At 35.7% G+C, this 26,742-nt stretch overlaps 1 protein-coding gene across 1 annotated transcript in view; it reads left to right on the forward strand.

Moving 5' to 3' along the window:
* Hr3 (nuclear hormone receptor 3 ROR-beta) overlaps nucleotides 1–26,742 on the forward strand; it is a 34,685-nt gene that overhangs the window by 4,753 nt on the left and 3,190 nt on the right. The window contains exons 2-10 of the mRNA XM_088273258.1: nucleotides 3,411–3,524; nucleotides 8,081–8,194; nucleotides 12,353–12,515; nucleotides 14,230–14,435; nucleotides 17,603–18,055; nucleotides 20,929–21,043; nucleotides 23,179–23,333; nucleotides 25,187–25,411; nucleotides 26,528–26,678. Coding sequence (XP_088129384.1) covers nucleotides 3,411–3,524; nucleotides 8,081–8,194; nucleotides 12,353–12,515; nucleotides 14,230–14,435; nucleotides 17,603–18,055; nucleotides 20,929–21,043; nucleotides 23,179–23,333; nucleotides 25,187–25,411; nucleotides 26,528–26,678 — 1,696 coding nt within the window. The remainder of the gene's footprint in view (nucleotides 1–3,410; nucleotides 3,525–8,080; nucleotides 8,195–12,352; nucleotides 12,516–14,229; nucleotides 14,436–17,602; nucleotides 18,056–20,928; nucleotides 21,044–23,178; nucleotides 23,334–25,186; nucleotides 25,412–26,527; nucleotides 26,679–26,742) is intronic.

The raw sequence follows: 26,742 nt of genomic DNA on the forward strand, positions 1-26,742 counted from the left end.
ATATTTTCCCCGAAATCCGCGAGGCGATCTCGGCCTTGCCTCGTGGCCGCTCTCCCGGCGGCCGTATGTGGGTTAAGCCGGTCCCCGCGGGTTGACAACACGGAAACCCAGTGGAGATTCGCGTAGGTCGTTCGTTGAACCGGCCGCGCGCGGTCGGCGACCCCGGCTCGCCTAGAGCGCCGGATCGACGCACCGGCGCTGTTCAATCTAGAAAAATTATTTTATTATTTAAAAAAAAAATTGTGCGAATTATTTGTGAAACTGGATTGGATCTATAGCTGTACATTTTTTGTTGTTATTTGATATTTTTAATAAAAATTTTACTTGGTAAATACCGCTATTAGGATTTTTATTATAGGTACTATTTTATTTTTTTATTATTTTTTTTATCGAATTTTCTTTAAAATTGCTAAAGGTCTATTAGCTGAATTTTTTTTTTTATTTTCGTTATTTTTAATTAATGTTTTCCTTGGTTAGTGCCGCCATTGAGAATTTATTTATTTATTTTTTGTATTTTTAATAAAGGAGATTATTTACACAAATATTTCAATTTCCTATTTCTGTGAGCCTAAGCGGCTCATTATTAGAAATAGGTATTAACTTGTGGTAGGGTGGGTTCGAACCGAGAAACTTGTATGTATATATATATATATATATATATATATATATATATATATATATATATATATATATATATATATATATATATATATATATATATATATTTATATATATATATATATATATATATATATATATATATATATATATATATTTATATATATATATATATATATATATATATATATATATATATATATATATATATATATATATATATATATATATATATATATATATATATATATATATATATATATATATATATATATATATATATATATATATATATATATTTATATATATATATATATATATATATATATATATATATATATATATATATATATATATATATATATATATATTTATATATATATATATATATATAATTAAGAAAGGTGTGTTGAGATGGTTTGGACATGTGGAACGAATGAGTGACGAAAGAACGTTAAAACAAATTTATGAGGCGAATGTTAGTGGGAAAAGAAGCAGAGGAAGACCGAGAAAAACATGGCACGATCAGGTATGCCAAATACTTGAAAGTGGTCAGGTAAGGAGTCGTGATGCATGAACGTGGAAGAGGCGAAGAATGTTTGCAAGGACAGAGTGGTGTGGCGCTCTATTCTCTCTTCCTACCCCTGCGGAGAAGCGGCGTGATGGTTAGTTAGTTAGTTAGTTTTATATATATATATATATATATATATATATATATATATATATATATATATATATATATATATATATATATATATATATATATATATATATATATATATATATATATATATATATATATATATATATATATATATATATATATATATATATATATATATATATATATACATATATACATGTGTGTGGAGTGTTAGTTCGATATCCTGGCATGCTTGCTACGAGGAAAATAAGGATATTATTATTCTGAAGAAATATTTTTTCCTGGTAGTTATCAAGCTTCCAAGAATCGCCATCTTTCGATGTTTCAAACGCATCCTTTTCACATTATTTTTTTTGACATCGCAACATAGACTAAGAATATGGGCCGTATTCTTCTTTTTCTCTGTTAAAATGTAAAATGAAAAACTGCTACTTAGAGATGATCCAGATTTGTTAAGAAGTTTTTTTAGATTTAAAAGAATAATAAAAAAACTTTATCATATCACTAAACTTATACCAGTCCCTTCACTACAAGAAGATGATCCGGAGGAGGACGAGTGAAAATTTTACTGTGAATTTTCTTCCCCAAGGGGGGAAATGTAATAAAATACCTAGGTACCTACCTATACATTTTATTAAGTACTTACAAATAGTACCTACATAAAACAGTTCTACCACCAGATGTCGCATGCGTCGCACTGAATAAAACAAAAGACATCCGATAGAAAAATATAATATTCTGAACTGTCAGAATCAGATAGATAGATAGAAAAATATTATAAAGATAAATTAAGAATAAACTTTAATTAAAAACTTTAATTACAAAGCAACACATTGTTTATTTTATTATTATACACCCACTTTACATATTATTTACACCCAATTTACAAAGAAAAATATTACCACGTTATAAAATGACAAATATACTCAAAATGTTTTACATATTTTTTTGTAAAAAAATAAAAATAATTTTTTACAACATTTTGAGTGTGTCTTAATACTTGTTCACAAATCTGTATTATCTCCAATGGATCATTGTCAGACGGGAGGAATATCTAATTTAACATACTCAACCTATAAAGGATTGTATTAGACTCGTGAAGTGTTTATAACAGCCGATATAATCAATATTTTCATTCATCATTTTCTTGTTGAAAATTCGCCTTCGAAAAAACGTTATTTTCGCAAGTTGGCAATGAATGACGTCACAGAAACGATGGACTAATTTGAATGTTGGTGTCATTGCTAAATTATTGGCGGCTCTATTTGTTGAAGTCTATGGTCCACCCTCCCACCCCCCCTCCCCTCATATTTGTATAACACAAATGGTAGTGTAGTGGGAAACAAACAATCCACACTACTACTATTACAGCTCTATAAACCATAGACAATAAACCATATGACGTCATAAAACGTTCAATGACGGAGATTTGATGACGTATGCGAACGCACGTTTTTCGTTTTATTAAAATATGTAAAGTTTAAACCTTCATATCTCCCTTAGTTCCCTACAGATTTCAATAAGAATGCTACCGATAGTCTTGTGATTTTTTTATATTAATTTATTAGCCAATAATCCAACATTGTGACGAAAATCTATTAGGAGTTATTTACATTATTTTTTGACATAGACGAAGAAGAATTATGGATGTCAGGAGCCTATGGAAGATGAATATGAAAGCCTCGCTATATTGATATACTCAAAATATTGTATATAATTTAACTGCTCAATTAAAAAAAAAAACAAAGAAAAAATAAGCCAAAAATAACAAAAAATAATAAAAAAATAAAAAAATAAATAAAAGCTAAAAATAACAAAAAAATAAAATAAAATAAAAAAATTAAAATATAAGCTAAAAATAACAAAAAATTAATAATAAAAATATAAGCTAAAAATAACAAAAAATGAAAAAGTTATAAGTACATACTCTAGCGTTTCTTCAGTATGTGAATATAATCCAGGATCGGACTCTGCTCAATAAAAAGCTTCTCTCGCCTCACCATAGATGTCTCTAGTGAAATTATAATGAATTGCAATTTATTTTCCATTATGTAAAAAATAAAAAATAAAAAAAATATTTTCTTTTCGTGATCAAGTAACTGACTTTTCTTATTTGTTTGCATTCCAGCCCAGATCGAGATAATACCCTGCAAGGTGTGCGGTGACAAGTCGTCGGGCGTGCACTATGGAGTGATCACCTGCGAGGGCTGCAAGGGCTTCTTCAGGCGGTCGCAGAGCAGCGGTCAGTACGGTCAATACTTACGCAACTAACCACTCGAGTCGTGTTGATGCGTCAACCGCAACCAACTCCGTAATTTGCTGTTTTCAGTCATGAAATTATTTTTGAAAGAAAATAATTTTGTTGTTTCGAGTGTGTCTAAAGCTTTGTTCACAGTGTGTGTTGATGAGTTTTTTTATTGACATTTGAACATATGAAAGAAGGTGTCGATTAAAGAATATAAATAATTTTACTAATTGCTTCGGCAGTCACTTTGTGGTGATATCTATCAATTTTTATTTTAGTTTTTACTTGGTAAATACCACGTTTAAAATAGTGGTATTTACTTAACTTACTTAAGTAAAATTTTAACAAAAAAAATATTTATCGCTCACTCCTTTCAAGAACGTCATAAATCAAAAGTGGTCAATTTTCAGTTGTGCATGTTTTCGGAATGCCCAGAAAATGTACTAAAAGCGGCATATTTTTAACTTAATATTTACCCGCTACAGGGCAGAAAGTGTTGTTTTTGCATTTTGAAGAAAAGGTATTGTTTAATTATTTAAAAAAAAACTAAATATTTTCAAATGGAGAAAAAACATTCAGGTTTTATCTGAAAAGATCTGTTGCACAGTAAAAAGTTCAATAAGTGGCTTGATATTTATTTTTAATACATTGTATTATATTTTTAAACTTTAAAAACGTTCTCCTGAAAAATCATGTTTTTTTATTTATGACGTTCTTGAAAGGAGTGAGCGATATAGTTAAAACCATCGTCTTTGTAGTGAATCACCATGGGCTGAAAAAATATAAACGAATCCCGTTTCGTTATTGTTGCCGAAATTTCCCACGACATAATTTTGGGTAAACTCTATCATTTTTGTACTTTCTGTGTTTTTTTCGCTCAAGAACGTCATATATATATATATATACATATATTTATATATATATATATATATATATATATATATATATATATATATATATATATAAACATATATATATATATATATATATATATATATATATATATATATATAAACATATATTTATATATATATATATATATAAATATATATATATATATATATATATATATATATATATATATATATATATATATATATATATATATATATATATATATATATATATATATATATGTGTATATATAGTTATATTTTAAATATATATATTTTATTAATAAAATATTTTAGATAACGCTATCGGCCAATGAACTCTTATTGTATTACATAAGATTTGGCAGGTATGTAGACGAGATAAATTTTTTATTGTATAATAATGATAAATGTCCATTTTTCTTTGATTTTTATTCATTATTTATTTAACCTTTGCCAAAAAAAACGCGCGTCCGTGTGTTGGGTAGTCACTACACAATAAAAACATTAGCGATTTTAAATCGGAAAAATACGGACATTCATAGCTAATCCCCTTAAATTATTATAAATTAAGTAAAAAATTATAATAATTTAGATTTATTTGCTGAAAACATTAAAAAACCATTTGGCAACGCTCACGGAACAAGCATAGGTCCACTCTTGTCGGAAGCCCAAGAGCTACTACTGCTGCTAGCCAGAGAACATTGAGCATTGAGCTCCCCACGCTTATACAGTGCAAGTATGCAAGAGTGAGATGCGAATATAGTGTCGCGGTTCCCGCACACTCTTCACGCGCTGTTTATATATATAATACCTCCGATGTACCCGATATTTTGTGATTATTATTAATATTATTTTTTAAATGAATGCGTGAATATGTTATGGAGGAATTCCTAAAATCTTAGCTTTGTATTTACTATATATATAGTGATATTATGGTTATTAGAAGCAATGTGTACAAGTTACACAACACCGGGAAGGGAGTTTCAAAGAAAAAAAATATTAATATTTCTGTTTTTATTATTTACAAAAATACTTTCATTTCATTCTATTTCTGTGAGCCTAAGCGGCTCATTATTAGAAATAGGTGTCAAATTGTGGTAGAGTGGTTCGAACCGAGAAACTCTGACTCGAGAGTCCTCGACACTAACCACGGGACCACAACCCGACACAATATACATTAAACTTATCTGTGTCATTATTTTTTGACATCTTAACTTGGATGAAGAAGAATAGGGAAGTCTGGGCATTTACAGGGCTTACGACCGACATAGGCTCGGTTAAGTGATCACTCAAGGCCCAGCATTCGTTAAGTCGTAACTTAATATTCTCTAAATCCATGTGAAATTTTACGTAAGTGGATTTTTTTCTTTTTCCGGGAGGTCCCGGGTTCGATTCCCAGGGGGGGTCAAATAAATAAAAGTAATTTTTTCATTCTGATATTTATTCAATATTACCCTGGACTGGTACCTGAAGCAGATCGCCTTTCCTTCATGTGTTAACAATCAAGATAACACTGCGTTTTTATGATGCAGTGCCCTATGCACCATCGGATACGGATAAGGGTTAAAAGAGGATTTTTTTTTTCAAAACACTGTTTTTGCATTGAAAAAAATAGTTTTTCTTCGTAATAATTATATTATATGGTTTTGAAAGAAAATTATTATTGAAAGGTTAGGAGTTAAATAAAATTATATATTTTTTTCTATTATATATATTGTAGTCGTACAGGAGAAAGTGACCAACTGACAAAACGTAAAATGTTCAGGAGGGCCATTTAAGTCACTTTTGCTTGGCAACAAAATAAACATCAATGCGGTTAGTCATTTTTACCAAGTCAACATATTATACTTCCAAGTTTAAAATCCTTTGGGATCATTTCAGGGCAATATTAAGCTAGTAAGATATCAAATAGTCAATGATCACGTTTTTGTAAAAAAATGCACTTGGTCACTTACTCCTGTATTACGACGATATATTCTAAAAAAAAAAAAAATCAATATACTTTGAAAAAATCGGGCGTGGTAAGGCGTGTTACCTCTTCGGCTGTCGGCCGGCGAATGAGTTCTGTCTTTGCGAATATCCCCTTAATGTTACATATTTATACATATATATATATATATATATATATATATATATATATATATATATATATATATATATATATATATATTTATATAAATATTTATAAATATATATTTTTCATTTTTTCATTCAAACCCTTATCCGCACCCCAATGGTGCATAGGGCACTGCATCATATAAACGCAGTGTTATCTTGATCATTAACACATGAAGGAAAGGTGATCAGCCCTCCTCTTCAGGTACCAGTCCAGGGTAATATTGAATAAATATTACAGTGAAAAAATCACTTATATTTATTCGACCCTCCCTGGGAATCGAACCCGGGACCTCCAGTACGGTAGCCAAGCGTGCAGACCATTACACTACGGAGGCGGACATATATATATATATATATATATATATATATATATATATATATATATACATATTTTTTTTTAATTTTCATTTTATTATTTTTTTTATTTTAAATATTTTGTAGATACAACGCTAAACGCGGGCAGTGACCACTCGTAGTACATCACTATGTATGTACGAATGTACCACATGTGTGTACAAATAGTAATTTTAGATAACATTATCGGTCAATGACCCCGCGTTGTATATTATATAACAGTTTTCAGGTATTGGAGATTATTTTTCTATTGTAAATTAATTCCATTTAAAATTGAATTTTCGTTTGTTCAAAATCTTGAATCGTCCAAAAAAAATATCACCGAATGCTTTGAAATTTTGACAAAGTGTTTTCTTTTGAATACGCGCGTGTTTTGTGTGTGGAAGTGACAGAGAAAAAAAAACAGTTTCTCTTATCGCAATGGCAGCGCCATCTGTTTTGTCTCTTATCGCAATTTCGTTTGTTGGGGATAAAATTTGGATTTTTTATTTATTTGAATTTTTTTATTATTTTATTATTTCTTAAGTTAGCTTATATTGCAACTAAAATAAACTATTATATACACTTAATATACTACACACACATACATACACATATATATATATATATATAATATATATATATATATATATATATATATATATATATATATATATATATATATATATATATATATATATATATATAAATATATATATATATATATATATATATATATATATATATATATATATATATATATATATATATATATATATATATATATAAATATATATATATATATATATATATATATATATATATATATATATATATATATATATATATATATATATATATATATATATATATATATATATATATATATATATATATATATATATATATATATATATATATATATATATATATATATATATATATATATATATATATATATATATATATATATATATATATATATATATATATATATATATATATATATATATATATATATATATATATATATATATATTTATATATATATATATATATATATATATATATATATATATATATATATATATATATAAATTTACATTTACATTTTATATAAATATCGCAACTTAAAAAAAAAGTCTCACTGCGCCCATGGTTGCCGGGTTGCAATTGTCGACTGCAACCTGCCTAGCTTGACATAACATCAGGTCTTATTTCTTGCAGTAGTCAACTACCAGTGTCCCCGCAACAAGCAGTGCATCGTGGACAGAGTCAACCGGAACCGCTGCCAGTACTGCCGCCTGCAGAAGTGCCTCAAGCTCGGCATGAGCAGAGATGGTGAGTCCACGACCACTTCATCATGTTCCACTACTTCATCTGCATCCACTGCTCCATCTGGATCCACTAGTCCATCTGGATCCATCTCTGCAGCTGAGACAGGTGTAGTCTTTCCAACTATACCTGTTTGAGTTGCACACTCCTGACTTCTTCGTTCCTGACCCTGGCATATAATCCTAGCTTTTGGTCGCACATGGTATGTAGACTCTTGGGTCTACTCTCCCATATATTTCTCTAACCATTCTCTACACATGACCACACCATCTTGGAGATCCTAAATCTTCTTAACTATACCTGTTTCAGTAGCACACTCCCTCTGACTTCTTCATTCTTAACCCTGGCATACAGTCTCTTAGCTTCTAGCCACACATGCTATGTAGTCTCTTGGCTCTACTCTTCCATATATACTGCTCTAAACATTCTCTCTACATGACCAAACCACGGAGACCCTTGATCTTGCCAACTATCTTACTTCAGCTACATATTCCTTCTGATTTTTTCATTCCTAACCCTGCCATCTAGTCCTAGCTTCTAGCCATATATGATATACTGCTCTAACCATTCTCTACATGATCAGACTATCTTGGAGACCCTTGACCTTGCCAACTATACTTACTTCAGCTACATATTACTTTTGATTTTTTCATTTTTAACCTTGGCATACAGTCCTAGCTTCTAGTCACACATGCTACGTAGTCTCTTGGATCTACTCTCCCATATATTGCTCGTACCATTATCTTCATAGACCACACCATCTTGGAGACCCTCAATCTTCTTAACTATACCTGTTTCAGTAGCACACTCCTTCTGACTTCTTCGTTCGTGACCCTGGCATACAGTCCTAGCTTTTGGTCACACATGCTATGTAGACTCTTGAGTCTACTCTCCCATATATTGCTCTAACCATTCTCTACACATGACCACACCATCTTAGAGACCATCAATCTTCTTAACTATACCTGTATCAACTGCACGTTCCTCCTGACTTCTCTACTCCTAACCCTGGCAGACAATCCTAGCTTCTAGCCACACATGCTATGTAGACTCTTGGCTCTACTCTTCCATATATATACTGCTCCAACCATTATCTTCACATGACCAAACTATCTTAGGGACCATCTTCCCAACTATACCTGCCTCAGCTGCACATATATACCTTCTGATTCCTCCACTCCCAACCCTGGCATACAGTCCTAGCTTCAAGCTTCCATATCGCCTCATAGTTTATCTTTGCCTGTACTGTACCTATGCCCTCCCAACTATACCTGCCTCAGCTGCACATATATACCTTCTGATTCCTCCACTCCCAACCCTGGCATACAGTCCTAGTTTCAAGCTTCCATATCGCCTCATTGTTTATCTTTGCCTGTACTGTACCTCTGCCCTCCCAACTATGCCTGCCTCATCTGCACATATATACCTTCTGATTCCTCCACTCCCAACCCTGGCATGCAGTCCTAGCTTCAAGCTTCCATATCGCCTCATTGTTTATCTTTGCTTGTACTGTACCTATGCCCGTTTCGTTATCTTGAGACGGTACCTACCCACGCCAATAACAATATCTCGTTAGTCACTGGGTCATAGCTCCTTTTGAGTCACCCATTTTGTGTCTACACTAAGTATGGACTCGTATCAGATATATCAGATAAAAAAAAAACTACAGGGTGGCGCAAAATTAATTACCCTATCGGAAGATGTTATAATTTTTGCAAAAAACGTCGTACGTCAGTCATTTTTGACATATCGCTCACTCCTTTCAACAACGCCACATATCAAAAAATGGATTTTTCAGGCGATCGTTTTTAAATGTATTGAAAATAAATATCAAGCCACTTGTTGAACTTTTTACTGTGCAACAGATTTTTTTTTAGGTGAAACCTGAAATTTTTTTCTGCATTTGAAAAATATTTAGTATATTTAAAAAAATAATTAAACGATACCTTTTCTTCAAAATGCGAAAACAACACTTTCTGCCCTGTAGCGGGTAAATATTCAGTTAAAAATATGCCACTTTTGCTGGGATATAGTACATTTTCTGGGCATTCCGAAAACACGCACAACTGAAAATTGTCGATTTCTTATTTATGACGTTGTTGAAAGGAATGAGCGATTTGTGAACTAGGCTCATGTCAGATATGATACGTCAGATAAAAATACAGAGTGGCGCAAAATAAATCACCTGTCGGAAGATGTTATAATTTTCGCAATTGGCGTCGTGCGTCGATCATATTTGACGTTTGTGAACTAGACAGCTGCAGTGTACAAACATATTTAGGATGGCGCAAAATTAATCATCCGATTTAAATTATCAATTACTTTTTTTACAAAGAAAAAAAAGGATTTTGAGCGATGGAAATCTTTATATGGACCTTTAATTTTTTTTCTCTTAAGCGGAAAAGATGATATCTGTCAAGTGGGTGCCGCCAGTGTTGATACACATTTGTGCCCGTTTTATCACTCCGTTTGTATACTGCAGCTGTCTTGTTTACAAATGTCAAATATGATTGACGTGCGACGCCGTTTGCAAAAATTATAACATCTTCCGATAGGGTGATTCATTTTGCGCCACCCTGTATTACACTGAATATCTATTGGCACGCGACGCTTACAGCAACATCCATATTTGTACATTTGTGTCATGTTCCTTGAGGCCAACGTCCCGAGAGGCCAATGTCCTGAGGAGCGATATTTCCGAACGGATATTTTCCGAATGGCCACTTTCCGAACGGCCATTTTACGAATGGCCATTTTCCGAAAGTCAATTTTCTGGATGGTAATTTTCCAGATCGTAATTTTCCATATATCCATTTTCCGGATGTTCACTATGCAAACGGTCATTTACCAAGTCAAATTATTCAATGACCCTTTTTTGTTTTTTTTTGTACGGCAATTTTCCGAAAGGCCCTTTACCGAATGGCTATTTTACGAACGATCATTATACAAACGGAAATTTTCCGAATGGCTTTTTTTCGAAAGACCATTTTAAGAATAGCAATATACTATGAGGTCTTATTTAATGACTGTTTTCCGAATGGCTTTTTTCAGAACTGCTTTTTTTGTAATGACCATTTTGAATGGCCATTTTCCAGACGGCCATTTTTCGAACGTCCACTTTCCGAACGGTCATTTTTCAAACGACCATTTTCAGAATAGCAATTTTTCGAAAGACCATTTTTCCAATGACCATTTTCCGAAAAACCATTTTTCGAATGACCATTTTCCAAATGGCCATTTTCCGAGTTCACGATTTGCGAACGGGCGTCCTTCGCTCGCCGGTAGTGAGATAGGTCAGTGCGTGCCAATATGGTACACACACGCCAATAATGTTCCTGTAAATATTATTCTAATACTCAAATCGTGTCTGCGCACTACTTACTATCTTTACAAATGAATTGTAATCGTTGGTTTGTTCAAAATCTTAAATCTCCTCAAGTACTATTCGCCAGATTGCCTTGAAGTTTTGACTCATCGTTGCGTTCAAATTCGCACGTCTTTTTATACACATGTGACAGGTGTTTTTATTAGTGATATGTAAAAATAACGCTTTCAGCACCGTACACGTAATACAAGTGAAACTTCTTAAAATAACTCTTCACGGATTAATTCAACCAATTGCAGGGCACAAACGTATGATGTAACGTAAAGTTATACGATGTAGTGCAAAGTTATTTGTAATATGATGTAATGTAAAGTTATACGATGTAATGCAATGTTGTTTGTAATATGTATGATGTAACGTAAAGTTATATGTAATATTATGTAACGTAGTCATACGATGTGACACAAAGAAATATGTTATATGATGTAATGTAAAGTTATAAATGTATAATATGATGTAACGTTAAGTTAAATTAAATATGATGTAACGTTATGTTAAACGATGTAATGCAAAGTTATTTGTTATATGATGTAGCGTAAAGTTTTATGTAGTATTATGTAGCATACCTAGTCATACGATGAGACACAAAGAAATATGTTATATGATGTAACGTAAAGTTATATAGAATATGAAGTTATACGATGTAACGCAGTTATAGGATGAAACGCAGTTATAGGCAATATGATGTAACTGATGTAACGCAAAGTAATATGTAAGACGATGTAACGTAAAGCCATACGATGTGATGTGATGTTGATCCTTGTCACACTATGTTGCAGCCGTGAAGTTCGGGCGCATGTCGAAGAAGCAGCGGGAGAAGGTCGAGGACGAGGTCCGCTTCCACCGCGCCCAGATGCGCGCGCAGACGGACGCCGCGCCCGACAGCAGCGTGTTCGACCAGCAGACGCCCTCCAGCAGCGACCAGTTCCACCACTACAACGGGTGAGAAACATAGACCGTCATCACTGCCTGATGAAATTACAATTTTTGATGAAATTTCAATTTTTGATGAAATTGAATTTTTTATGAAACAATTTTTTTGATGAAATAAAAATTTTGATGAAATAAAATTTTTGATGAAATTTAAATTTTGATGAAATTAAAATTTTTGATTAAATATTTTTTTTTATGAAATGATAATTTTGATGAAATCTCAATTTTTGTGGAGCAATTTGACTGAAGGACATGAATATTTGAACTTTCTGATGAAATGTTGATTTTTTTTCCTGGAATTATGCTTTCTGATGTGATGTTTTTAGTTAAATTACGTGTTTTTAAGAAATATCGATTTCTTTATGGTATGAAAGTTTTTGATGAAATTGTGATTTTTTTGATGAAAACGTAACTTTTATGAAATCTGAATTGATCATAACAAAGACAATATTTGATCTTTCTGATGGAATATTGATTTTTTAGTGAAAATATATACTTACCCTCTAATGTAATTTTAAGTTTCTGTTGAAATATGTTTTTAAAAAAAATGTAATGAAATGTGATAGATGCTTTTTATAAATTTAAATTTTTATCAGACATCTTAACTGAAAGAAATCAATATTTGACCTTTTGGATGAAATACTAATTTCTTAGTGGAAAATAATCCATTTTGATGAAATTTAAATTTTCTGATGAAATCTTAATTTTTCCTTGAAATTGTATTATATTTTATTTAGTTAGAAGTTTCGAGGATGGAATTGAAGAGCATTAGTCGAAATTTCACATAACTTTCAATGATGAAATTTTTATGCCATACTTAATTTACTAAGGTTAATTTAAAAAAAATAAATATAATAAAATTCTCGAAAAGGTATTTATTTATATACTATTTTAAAAATGGCAAAAAAGATAACATGTAGCTTGGTTCTGGTTCCATACAAAATACCATGGTTATATTATATAAAAAAAACCTTGGTTAATTTTATGTATTATAGTGATATCTATTGATTTTTTTATAAAACATACGCCGTTTTAGCCGAGACTCAATCCACACCTTAAAGTCATCCTTCGTTTTTATTTCGTGCTTTTATTTTTCAACCATAGATGTCTCTCTAATTTAATTAAATTCTCACCTACTTATCAAATGTTAATCATGCTCTAATCTATACATATTTTCAGTCTCCTGTTTTATCATATACCATATATCGTAGTCATACAGGTGACCTAGTGAATTTTTTACAAAAACGTGATCACTGACTATTTGATATCTTACTAGCTTAATATTGCCCTGAAAAAATCTCAAAGGATTTTAAACTTGGAAGCATAATATATTGACTTGTTTAAAATGACTAACTGCATTGGCGTTTATTTTGTTGCCAAGCAAAAGTGACTTAAATGGCCCTCCTGAACATTTTACATTTTGGTAGTTGGTCACTTTCTCCTGTACGACTACGATATGTCCAATTCCAAAAATGTGTATAAAACTAAAAGTACTACCTAAGAGTAAACTATGTCATCTGTAACGACAGCCTGAAATCTGTATCGATACAGATAAATCTGTATATATGGCAACACTGCTAATGAATTAATAACTCCTTAAATAACTCCTAAGCGTAAGGTATCTGGACACACTCAAAATGTAATTTTTTTCAGTCATATTGTCTCGCTAGAATTGAAATTAATATCCAGAGTGTGTGTGTCTGATGTGTGTGTTTGCGCGCAGGTATGCGTACAACAGCCTGGGCAGCCCGTACCAGTACGCGGCGCCGTGCGCGGCGGCCGGCAGCGCGGCGGGCAGCGCGCACGCGGCGCCGCCCCCTGCGCCCCCGCCCCCCCACTACGCCGACATCTCGGCCGACTACGTGGACAGCACCACGGCCTTCGAGCCGCGCCCGCCCAGCATACAGGACGGGGACTTCCTGGCGCACGGTAAGCCTATGACCACCTACTCGCTCTAGGCTTCTTCTTGTGTCCAGTATTGAAGAGAACCCTCCCTCTTGGACTTGCACAGTTGTCTGTTGGACGCGACTCTCTTCCAGTGCAGGCCCGCCACTCTCCTAATGCCATCGGACCTACTTATGCCTCTAAGCGTCCAGTCGAGCATTGCACTTTGTCCATGTTGCAGTCCAAGAAGACCGAGAAGACCGAGAAGAAGGCTCAATAATACGGCCGCTCCACTTTCTCCCCTTCAGACTCAGCGAATTGACGATGTTTTTCTTTAATATATATATTTTTATCATTATCATAATCCATTCTGTATAAGCAAGCGCCATAGAGGTAGTATGTTACGAAAATGCGCTGTATAAATCATCCAAAATTATTATTATTATTATCTTTCATCAGACATACGTGCCACATGGCCTTCTTCTTGTCTTCAGTATTGAACAGGGCCCTCCCTCTTGGACTAGCTACCGCTATGCTCCAAGCTAAAACTATAAAGTAAGCAAGAATACTCTCGCTAAAGATGTAGAAGAATACCCCCTCAGGCACATGGAATAGATATTGTTCAGCATAGCGGTAGCTCTTCCTACAGGCATAACCATCGGCAGGTTGGTCCTGTATATAGGAATGGGAAATAATCTATGCCGACGCTGTCTTAGGTAACTATCGGGAACATGCAGACCAATGCTCCGGATAATTTCAGGATTATCTATCATACTGCGCAGCAATGGATAGTAATGCCTCATCAAATGCACATTTATTCTAGTCTCTAAACTGTTGTAGCCAAGCATACCCTGGAGTAACTCGGTCGGGTAGATCCGAGGATAATAACCGTACTCTCTCATGTCTCTCTTATCGCTCACTCCTTTCAAGAACGTCAAATCTAAAAACTTGATTTTTCAGGGGAACGTTTTCAAACTTTAAAAATATTATACAATGTTTTAAAAATAAATACCAAGCCACTAATTGAACTTTTTACTGTGCAACGGATCTTTTTAGGTAAAACCTGAAGGTTTTTTCTCCATTTAAAAAATATTTAGTAAATTTAAAAAAATAATTAAACAATACCTTTTCTTCAAAATGCAAAAACAACATTTTCTGCCCTGTAGCGGGTAAATATTAAGTTAAAAATATGCCTCTTTTGCTGGGATATAGTACATTTTCTGGGCATTCCGAAAACATGCACAACTGAAAATGGACGATTTTTGATTTACGACGTTCTTGAAAGGAGTGAGCGTTATGGGAAACCCTGACATGAAGTTTCGTAGAAAAATTTAAGTGAATAAAACTGAATTAAAATTGAATGCACTATCGGGAACATACAGACCGATGCTCCGGATATAGGATGGGGATTTACTGGATCACGGTGAGCCTATGGAGGACCAAACACCCTAGATATATCAGTACTAACTACTTCATGGTCTGAGAGCTTTGGAAGCTAACGGAGGACTAATGACCGTCGAGGCGCTGTTTAGAGCAGCCCAAGACAAGGACGTTTATTAATTTTATTTTTTTAAATATGAGAGGTCAAGGGATCTACAATAGCATCCCTTATGTCACTGTGACTGTATTAGGTCTATTGTGACCTCCCTCTGTATCACAGCTCACCCTCAAGAGCTACGTGAGTCATGTAGCTCACGACCTGTCTTGGTGGTAGGAGCTTCACCTTCTCGGAGTCCAGTAGTGGCCCCCCAAGCATGTGACGACAATTACAGAGAGTGTGGATGGGTGTTTCGCTATCCTCCATACAAAATCTGCAGACTGGGGAATTACTAAGTGATCTTCAGGGAGACTTGACATGGAAGAATGGCACTTCTTCTTTAGCCTACGACCTCCGCTGCTGGATATAGGCTTCTTCTGTATCTTTCCATTCCTGCTTGCAGCCAGTTTCTACCCCCCGCATCGGGTATGTCGTCGGACCATCTCTTTTGGGGTCTTCTGACGCCTCTAATTCTCCTAAGGTATCCATCTGAGATCCTGTCTTGCAATATCGCTCACTCCTTTCAAACAACGTCATATATCGAAAATCGTCAATTTTCAGTTGTGAAATTAAATAATTTTGTTTTTTTTTTTTTAAATATACCTAATATTTTTCAAATGGAGAAAAAACCTGTTTCACCGTAAAAAGTTCAATAAGTGGCTTGATATTTATTTAAAATATATTTTAATATATTCTTTAACTTTAAAAACGATCTCCTGAAAAAGTTTTTTGATGTATGACGTTGTTGAAGGGAATGAGCGATATGTCCCGCCTATTGACGCTTGAGTCTTGCCACCCAATCCACGGTATCTTCTATTTTGGTTCTTTCCTGATTTCTAACTTTATCGCTCAGGCTTCTTCTTCTCCGTCTTAATCCTCATTGCTGAGGGTTGTGACCCTTGCAGAAGCAATGACTCTTCTCCAGTTATCCCTTGACTGCGCTGCACGTAGCGCTCCAACCACTGAGGTGCCTGCTGCTGCCTTAATTTGATCGGTCCATCGTGTGGGGGATCTTCCTCTCCCTCTCTTTCCTTCCAGGCTACCGATCACAACTAGTCGTTCCAGGCTATCCTCGTTGCCACGCGCAACGTGTCCAAAGAACTGGAGAATCCGTCGGGTACAGATATTGGCCAGAGACAAGCCATCCAAGCGTAGTTCCTGGCGAATGGACTCATTGGTGCGTCTAGCTGTCCATGGAATTCGGAGCATGCGCCTCCAACACCACATTTCGAAGGCATCAATTTTTCTCCTTTCTGCTGCTTTTATAGTCCATGTTTCAGCAGCATAGAGAAAAATGGAGTGGACCAAGCTCCTGACAAGCTTCATCTTGGTGTTGTTACTCACACCCCGGTCTTTCCAGATTTTGTCTAGCTTAGACATGGCACTTTTGGCGATGGCGATACGACGTCTAATCTCTCCTTCACAAGTTCCTTCATTGCTGATTTGAGATCCAAGGAACTGGAACTCGTTTATTATCTCTAAAGGACAGAGAACTGTGTCATCGGACCATCTCATTGAAACAAAAAATACCGGATATGTAAAATCTGATTTTCCACACAAATCGTCATCAAAATTTTCATCAAAGTATTATACAAGTAATTAAAAAAAAAAGGATTTCTGCTTAGGGTTAAAGTCCAATTCAGTAAGCGATCGGCTCATTGCATCGATTTGTTGTAAAACTCGACAGCGGACGTCAAGAGCCAACAACAGCAACGCTCGTCGAACGTCATCCAGACGGCGTCGTCCCAGCAACAGCAGCAGCAGCAGCAGCAGCAGTCGACCACGACGATAACTCTCAACGACATCCGCATGTCGCGGCTGTCGGGCGGCCAGCAGACCGACTTTGAGAAGTACGGGCAGAAGACGGTGATCGCGATCAAGCAGGAGGCGCTCAACTCGGTCGACAGCCTCGTGGCTAGCTACGTGGATTCCACGACGTTCCTGCACTCGCCGAGTGGGCAGGGGGGGTCCAGCGCTCCGATGCAGGTCCCCCTGGGCAGCCTGAGCCCCGACGACTTGGCTGAGGGGGGACACCAGGCGCACCAGGCCATGGGCAGCGTCGGGGGAATGGCTATGGTCAACCCTGTCGCCGTCAACCGCAGGAACTTGACTTCTGACGATCTGATCAGTGAGTTTTTGCGATCGGATCACGTTACGTATTAAAGTCGTCTATTTGTGTTGCCGTTCTCACACTATAATTTGATTTTACGTTATTTTTTCTTTCTTTCCATTATTTATTGATTTCGCATCAATTTTATTGAATGACATGTCGGCGGTCCTAACTTAAAACACAGTAAGGGGCATTTTTTTTGTAATACGTTTTTTTGCATTTTTGGACTAAGTAGATTCTACTTAGTCATCATATCAGCCCGTTGAGGTCCACTGCTGGACAAAGGCCTCCCCCTTCCGCCTTCACTCCTCCCGATCCTGCGCCGTCCCCATCCACTGTCTTCCAGCAAACTTCCTTATGTTGTCCACCCATCTCATCGGTGGACGTCCTTGAGGCCTCTGGTTCCTCGGTCTCCACACCAGAACGCGTTTCGTCCATCTGTCGTCGGTCATTCTACTTAGTACAAAAATGCAAAAAAACGGACTGCAAAAAAAATGTCCTTTACTGTGTTTTAAGCTTGGACAGCCGATGTAGACTATTATAAATCAAACACTTGTATTAGACCAATAATTAAGTTTAATTTCTTTTCACGGAACCAATTTAATTTTTTTCTTGAACGTTTTTCACAGTTTTTTTTTTTTTTTTTTAATTAACTAACCTCCAAGTGACTCTGAAATCTAGCTACGGCTTGTGCAACACCGCTTATCATGACCTTACTCAGGCTTCAAGTTTTTAAGTTTCATAGCCTATGCCCACTCGTGAGGTATCAAATACACTAACCACGGAACCACAACCCGACACAACTATAGATGTTTCCATCTACAGGTGAAGTTTTTGTGATCACCCGTCGATGAAAACATCTGTACTTTTAGGAAATTAGTCGTGTGAAATGATATATTTTTATTTTTTATTTTTTGTATTTTTTATTTTTGTTTTTTAAATATTAAAACATGTTTAATTTATTTTACAGCACTTTTAGTTTTTATGTATTAAGTTTTTATTATTATTAATTTTTCGCTTTATGTGTGTACCTAGTCGTTAGTTTTAGATGTCACGACAAAGATGAAGTTTTTTTTGTATTTAAAATTTTTATAGGACATTTGTGTCAAGATTTGTTTTTATCTTTATTGATTGATATGTCGACGTAGATGAAGAAGAATATAGAAGTCCGGGCATTAACAGGGCTTCCTACCCGTCACAGGCTGATTTAAGTGATCACTTTATATTATTAAATTGAAAACCACACTGTAGATTTTTTATATACATTAGTATGTTAATTTTTTATGCATGCTACTTCTTAGGCAGCATCTATGGATGAAATTAGTAAGTTTTTAATAAGAAAAAACCTTTAAGAAACGCATGTGAGATTCTTCCCGTACTGCACTTGAACCAGCCTATGACGGTCGTAAGCCCCGTAAACGCCCCGACTTCCATATTCTTCTTCATCTATGTCAAAAAAATGATTTAAAAATACCTTCTGATTTGAAATAATCCAGAAGTATTTAGACGCATTGAAAATGTTGTAAAAAGTCACATTTTAATTCTTGGGTAATATATCCAAAATAAAACACAGTTATTGGATTGAATTCTACTTTTATTTACATATATCGCTCACTCCTTTCAACAACGTCATACATATATCAAAAAACGTCAATTTTCAGTTGTGCATGTTTTCAGAATGCCCAGAAAATGTACTATATCCCAGCAAAAGCGGCATATTTTTAACTTAATATTTACCCGCTACAGGGCAGAAAGTGTTGTTTTTGCATTTTGAAGAAAAGGTATCGTTCAATAATTTTTTTAAATATACTAAATATTTTTCAAATGGAGAAAAAACATTCAGGTTTTACTTATGAAAAAACTCTTGCACAGTAAAAAGTTCAATAAGTGGCTTGATATTTATTTTTAATACATTTCATTATATTTTTAAACTTTAAAAACGATCTCCTGAAAAATCAAGTTTTTTGATTTATGACGTTGTTGAAAGGAGTCAGCGATAAATGATGATATGTGACGCGTTTTCTCTTATTAAGACATTATCAAACACTCTAGAAATACGTATTTGATAATGTCTTAATAAAAGGAAACCCGTCACATATTATCATATATCGCTCACTCCTTTCAAGAACGTCATAAATCAAAAAACTTGATTTTTCAGGAGAACGTTTTTAAAGTTTAAAAATATAATACAATGTATTAAAAATAAATATCAAGCCACTTATTGAACTTTTTACTGTGCAACAGATCTTTTTAGGTGAAACCTGAAGGTTTTTTCTCCATTTGAAAAATATTTAGTATTTAAAAAAAAATAATTAAACAATACATTTTCTTCAAAATACAAAAACAACACTTTCTGCCCTGTAGCGGGTAAATATTAAGTTAAAACTATGCCGCTTTTGCTGGGATATAGTACATTTTCTGGGCATTCCGAAAACATGCACAACTGAAAATAGACAATTTTTGATTTATGACGTTCTTGAAAGGAGTGAGCGATATATCGTAGTCATACAGGAGAAATTGACCAAGTGCATGTTTTTACAAAAACGTGATCATTGACTATTTGATATCTTACTAGCTTAATATTGCCCTGAAAAACATCCCAAAGGATTTTAAACTCGGAAGTATAATATATTGACTTGTTAAAAATGACTAACTGCGTTGATGTTTATTTAGTTTCCAAGCAAAAGTGACTTAAATGGCCCTCCCGAACATTTTACGTTTTTGTTAGTTGGTCACTTTCTCCTGTACGACTACGATATGTAAATAAAAGTAGAATTCAATCCAATAACCGTGTTCAATTTTGGATATATTGCCCAACAATTCAATATGGAATTCTACCAACCGTCTGCAGTTACAATATAGATTTTAATGTTAGTTTCGGCTTTTTTTAGCGGAGGGGCACATCAGCGAGGTTTTGGTGAAGACCCTGGCTGAGGCGCACGCCAACACCAATCCCAAGCTGGAGTACATCCACGAGATGTTCAGAAAACCACAGGATATGTCCAGGTAATCCATCATGTGAAGGTACCAATCACATCTAGATTTCTTCTCCTCCGTCTTATTCCTCATTACTGAGGGTTGTGACCCTTGCGGGAGCAATGCCTCTTCTCCAGTTGACTTGCCTGCGCTGCGCGTAGCGCTCCAACCACCGACCGAGGTGTCTGCTGCTGCCTTAACTCCATCGGTCCATCTTGTAGGGATCTTTCTCTCCCTCTCTTCCCCTCCAGGCTATCCAAAGGTTCATATTTGCATTTAAATGTAATGCCTCATTGGTCCTTTTGAAATGTTATTCAGTCTACTGCTTTTTATGCTACATACTTTATATTCCCGTTATTTGTACTCTTCTCCGTCTTATTTCTCATTACTGAGGGTTGTGACCCTTGTGGAAGCAATGACTCTTCTCCAGTTATCCCTTGCCTGCGCTGCACGTAGCTCCAACCACCGAGGTGCCTGCTGCTGCCTTAACTCCATCGGTCCATCCTGTGGGGATCTTCCTCTCCCTCTCTTCCCCTCCAGGCTACCCATCACAACCAGTCGTCCAGGCTATCCCCATTGCCACGCGCAATGTGCCCAAAGAACTGGAGAATCCGTCGTGTACAGACACTGTCCAGAGTCAAGCCGTCCAAGAGTACGTCCTAACTCTGGCATATCGACGGCCCCTACGTAAAGTACTCTATCTGCAAATCTGTTACTTTACAGGAGAGAGCTTAGAAGATTTTTTCAACGTATTCTTTTAATTAATTAACGGTTTTATCTGAAACTCTAATCTAGTATTATACATTAAAAACACGATAAAATAATGTATGAAATCGTTTTAAAACTTTATGCTTTGTCAAAATTAAGTAGTTAGCGTTTTAGGAGTTCAGTTCATTTCGAAAATTCCATGTAGATAGCGTCTTATACGCCTGAAAACTAGGCATAATTTATTTTATATATATTTTTTTGTTTATTTACTTACTTACTTACTTACTTATAACCCTTATCCGCACCCAATGGTGCATAGGGCACTGCATCGAATTGACGCAGGGTTTTCTTGATCATCACTTACTTGAGGGCAAGGTGATCACTCTTGCGCTTCAGGAACCAGTCCAGGGTAATATTAAATAAATATAACAGTGTAAAATCACTAATATTTATTTTCACCCCCCCTGGGAATCGAACCCGGGACCTCCAGCACGGTAGCTAAACACGCTGACCATTACCCCACGGAGGCGGACTTTAACTTTGACCTTGTAGATAACAGTCTGTTGATAATGTAAACCAAATATCTCAAAACTGACAAAAATGTAGTTAGGGCACTTTACGTATGGCATGTCGATATAGTCCTAGCTTCTAATCACACATGCTATGTATGCTATGCTATGCATCCCATGACTCTTGGCTCTACTCTCCCGTATATACTGCTCTAACCATTCTCTCCACATGGCCACACCATCCTAGAAGAGACCATCTTTCTAACCATAGTTCCTGGCGAATGGACTCGTTGGTGTGTCTAGCTGTTCATGGGATTCGGAGCATGCGTCTTCACCCATTACTACACTGTGTACTGCAGCTGTCTAGTTCACAAATCGCTCACTCCTTTCAAGAACGTCATAAATCAAAAAACTTGATTTTTCAGTAGAACGTTTTTAATGTTTAAAAATACAACACAATGTATTAAAAAATATATCAAGCCACTTATTGAACTTTTTACTGTGCAACAGATCTTTTTAGGTAAAACCTGAAGGTTTTTTATCCATTTGAAAAATATTGAGTATATTTAAAAAAAATAATTAAAAAATACCTTTTCATCAAAATGCAAAAACAACGCTTTCTGCCCTGTAGCGGGTAAATATTAAGTTTAAAATATGCCACTTTTGCTGGGATATAGTACATTTTTTGGGCATTCCGAAAACACGCATAACTGAAAATTGACGATTTTTTATTTATGACGTTCTTGAAAGGAGTGAGCGAAATGTCAAATATGATTGACACACGACACCATTTGCAAATAAAAAACCTTTTTCTATAGGGTGATTTATTTTCGCCACACTTATTATAAAAACGAATCACATATAGACTCCGGGTAACGCAAAGACGCATCAGTCTTGAGTATTGTTGTTGCGAAGGGCCGCTCTGTAGGAACCCCTGTCTGGTTGCAGATTGCTGTACTACAAGTCCATGTCGCAGGAGGAGATGTGGCTGGATTGCGCGGAGAAGCTGACGGGAATCATCCAGAATATTATAGAGTTTGCTAAGCTCATTCCCGGATTCATGAAGCTCTCCCAGGACGACCAAATATTGCTGCTTAAAACAGGTATGTTTCTTTTGGAATTTTTATATTGTGGTTTCTAGTTGAATACCACTTTAATTTATCAGAAGGGAAGCAAGATGAAAGCGGATTACTTTTAACACAAATTTATTCAGTTCTATCGAATTACAATCAAGAAAATACTTAAGAATAATCGCGTGATTCTAATATGAGAACAGTTGAAATACGTGTCGATCTGAGGAGGAGCGGCGACGAAGTGTAACGGGCTCGCTTCCGTTCGTTGCGGGCTTTGTGTAGGGAGCTCGCTATTTCACTCGATTTGAGTTGCCATAGTCGATGTGTGGGTTGCCACAATATCAAGCCTCCCTTCCCGGTGTTGTGTACCTTGTACACATTGCTTCTAATAACCATCACATCTCTATAAATATAGTAAATACAACAACATTTTGAGTGTGTCCAAATACTTGTTCACAAAATCTGGATTATCTCCAATTACAGGAGTTATTTTCATATTATTTTTTGACATCTCATCAAAGATGAAGAAGAATATGGAAGTCTGGGCATTTACGGGGCTGACGACCGTCGTAGGCTGGTCTAAGTGATCACTTTACACACGTGTAACATTCACCAATTCCACCCGTTATTTGCTTCTTTTCATCTCACCAATAGATGTCTCTAGCGAAGTTCTAATGATCTAAGAATAATGTTTCGAAATCGGTTCAGATGTCAAAAAATAATATAAAAATAACTCCTGTAATTGGAGATAATCCAGATTTTGTGAACAAGTATTTGGACACACTCAAAATGTTGTAAATAAATTATCTGGTGAAATTATAAGCTTAAATAATAAAAATGAAAATGATGTTTTCTGGCGTTTCTCATGTGTGTGATTATAATCCAGGATTCTGACCTCACATACTAATAAAAAATTTCTGCTCAGTAAAAAGCTTCTTTTCATCTCACCAATAGATGTCTCTAGTGAAGTTCTAGTGATTCAAGAATAATCTTTCAAAATTGGTTCATATATATATATATAGAACTAGATTGTCAGTAATGGGTAGAATTTTTTGACATAAAATAATATGAAAATAACTCCTGTAATTGGAGAAAATCCAGATTTTGCCAACAAGTATTTGGACACACTCAAAATGTTATGAATAATATAATACTTTACATTTTGGCCCATATGGACCCCGCGGGCATTGGAGGAGTTTCCATGGCCTGGGTAGTCGAGAGATAATCAACAAAATAGAAAATAACTTTATTTTCTCAATACAACAGGATAAATTTTTTCAATTTTAATTTCAATTTATTTATTTAAAATTAACATACACATTACAAACTTAAATTTAAATGATATAAATTAACAAAAATAGAAAATAAGCAAGAATACTATTGCTAAAGTTGTAGAAGAATCCCGCTTCGGAAAATTCCTTCAGACACACGGAACAGATCAATATCCAATGAGATATTGTTCAACATAGCGGTAGCTCTTCCTACAGGCATAACCATCGGCAGGTTGGTCCTGTGTATAGGAATGTGAAACAATATATGTCGACGCTGTCTTAGGTAACTATCGGGAACATACAGACCAATGTTCCGGATAATTTCAGGATTATCGATCATACCGCGCAACAATCGATAAAAATGCGTAATCAATTACACATTCCTTCTAGTCTCTAAACTATTGTAGCCAAGCATACCCTGGAAGAACTGGGTCGGGTAGAGCCGAGGATAATACCCGTACTCCCTCATGTAGAGATACCTCAGAAACTTCTTTTGGACTTTCTCTACCATAAGAGAGTACTTAAGCTCGTGTGGCCCCCAAATATTCATCATCCGTGGGGATCGAGAAACCTTCCCTGAGGCACACCTAAAGTGACATTTGTGCATTCCAGGTTCCTTTGAGCTGGCGATAGTGCGCATGTCTCGGCTGATGGACCTGTCGCAGAACGCGGTGCTGTACGGCGAGGTGCTGCTGCCCCAGGAGGCGCTGTACACGTCGGACCCCGGGGAGACCAAGCTGGTGGCGTGCATCTTTGAGGCGGCCAGGTCCATAGCGCAGCTCAAGCTGACCGAGACGGAGCTGGCGCTCTACCAGAGTCTGGTGCTGCTGTGGCCAGGTTTGGATATTACACTTTTTTTTATTTTATTTAAATAATTGTTTATATTTATTTCAAATAACAATTATAAACATATTTAAAATATTTACTTTGCAGAGACCCACCAAGCCACCTTGTGTGTCTTGTTGGTGGAGTTCTTTTTACATACATTTTTTTATTGTTTTTATTCATTTAACCTGATATACACACAAAAAAGAGAGAAGTTTTTTAAAAATATATACTATTTTACTACACCACCAAGATGTAGCTTCACCAAGAGTAATAACACCAAGATGAACCTTGTCAGGAGCTTGGTCCACTCCATTTTCCACTATGCTGTTGAAATATGGACTATAAAAGCAGCAGAAAGCAGAAAAATTGATGCCTTCGAAATGTGGTGTTGGAGGCGTATGCTCCGAATCCCATGGACGGCTAGACGCACCAATGAGTCCATTCGCCAGGAACTACACTCGGATGGCTTGACTCTGGCCAATGTCTGTACCCAACGAATTCTCCAGTTCAGGACACGTTGAGTGTGGCAACGAGGATAGCCTGGAGCGACTGGTTGTGATGGGTAGCCTGTAGGGAAGGAGAGGGAGATGAAGATCCCCATACGATGGACCGATGGAGTTAAGGCAGCAGCAGGCACCTCGGTGGTTGGAGCGCTACGTGCAGCGCAGGCAAGTGAACTGGAGAAGAGTCATTGCTTCCACAAGGGTCACAACCCTCAGCAATGAGGAATAAGACGGAGAAGAAGACTATTTTACAATTTTCATAGAATTAACTCTTGATCATTCACCCATTCCTTTATTTTGCCTTTGTTCCATATTTTATTTTGACCTCTAACATCCGTCGGCAACAAATTAAAAATGTTTGGAACGATACTTATCTATCAACCCTTCGTTGTGGGTAAATTGTATCATGGTTGTGTACTAGAAGATGTGGATATTTTTGTCTACTTTGTTGTTCAACGATGATACTCATCCACAATATTCCACGGTGGTGTCACAACGGGGGAGTCGCGACGGGTGGAGTCGCGACGGATGGAGTCGCGACGTGTGGAGTCACGACGGGTGGAGTTGCGGCCGGTGGAGTTGCTACGGGTGGTTTTGTGACGGGTGGCGTTTGTGATTGCAGAGAGGCACGGGCTGCGCGGCAACACGGAGATCCAGTGCCTGTTCAACATGTCCATCACGGCCATGCGGCATGAGATCGACATGAACCACCTGCCCATCAAGGGGGACGTCACCGTCCTGGACACGCTGCTGGCCAAGATACCGACCTTCAGGTATGGACGCATTGATTCACTACCCGCATGTGAAAGGAATCCATAATACACATATCGCTTACTC

The sequence above is a fragment of the Brachycentrus maculatus genome, unplaced genomic scaffold (assembly GCF_059751285.1).
Source record: "Brachycentrus maculatus isolate JH-2025_06_01 unplaced genomic scaffold, ASM5975128v1 h1tg000563l, whole genome shotgun sequence".
Classification (NCBI taxonomy): Eukaryota; Metazoa; Arthropoda; class Insecta; order Trichoptera; family Brachycentridae; genus Brachycentrus; species Brachycentrus maculatus.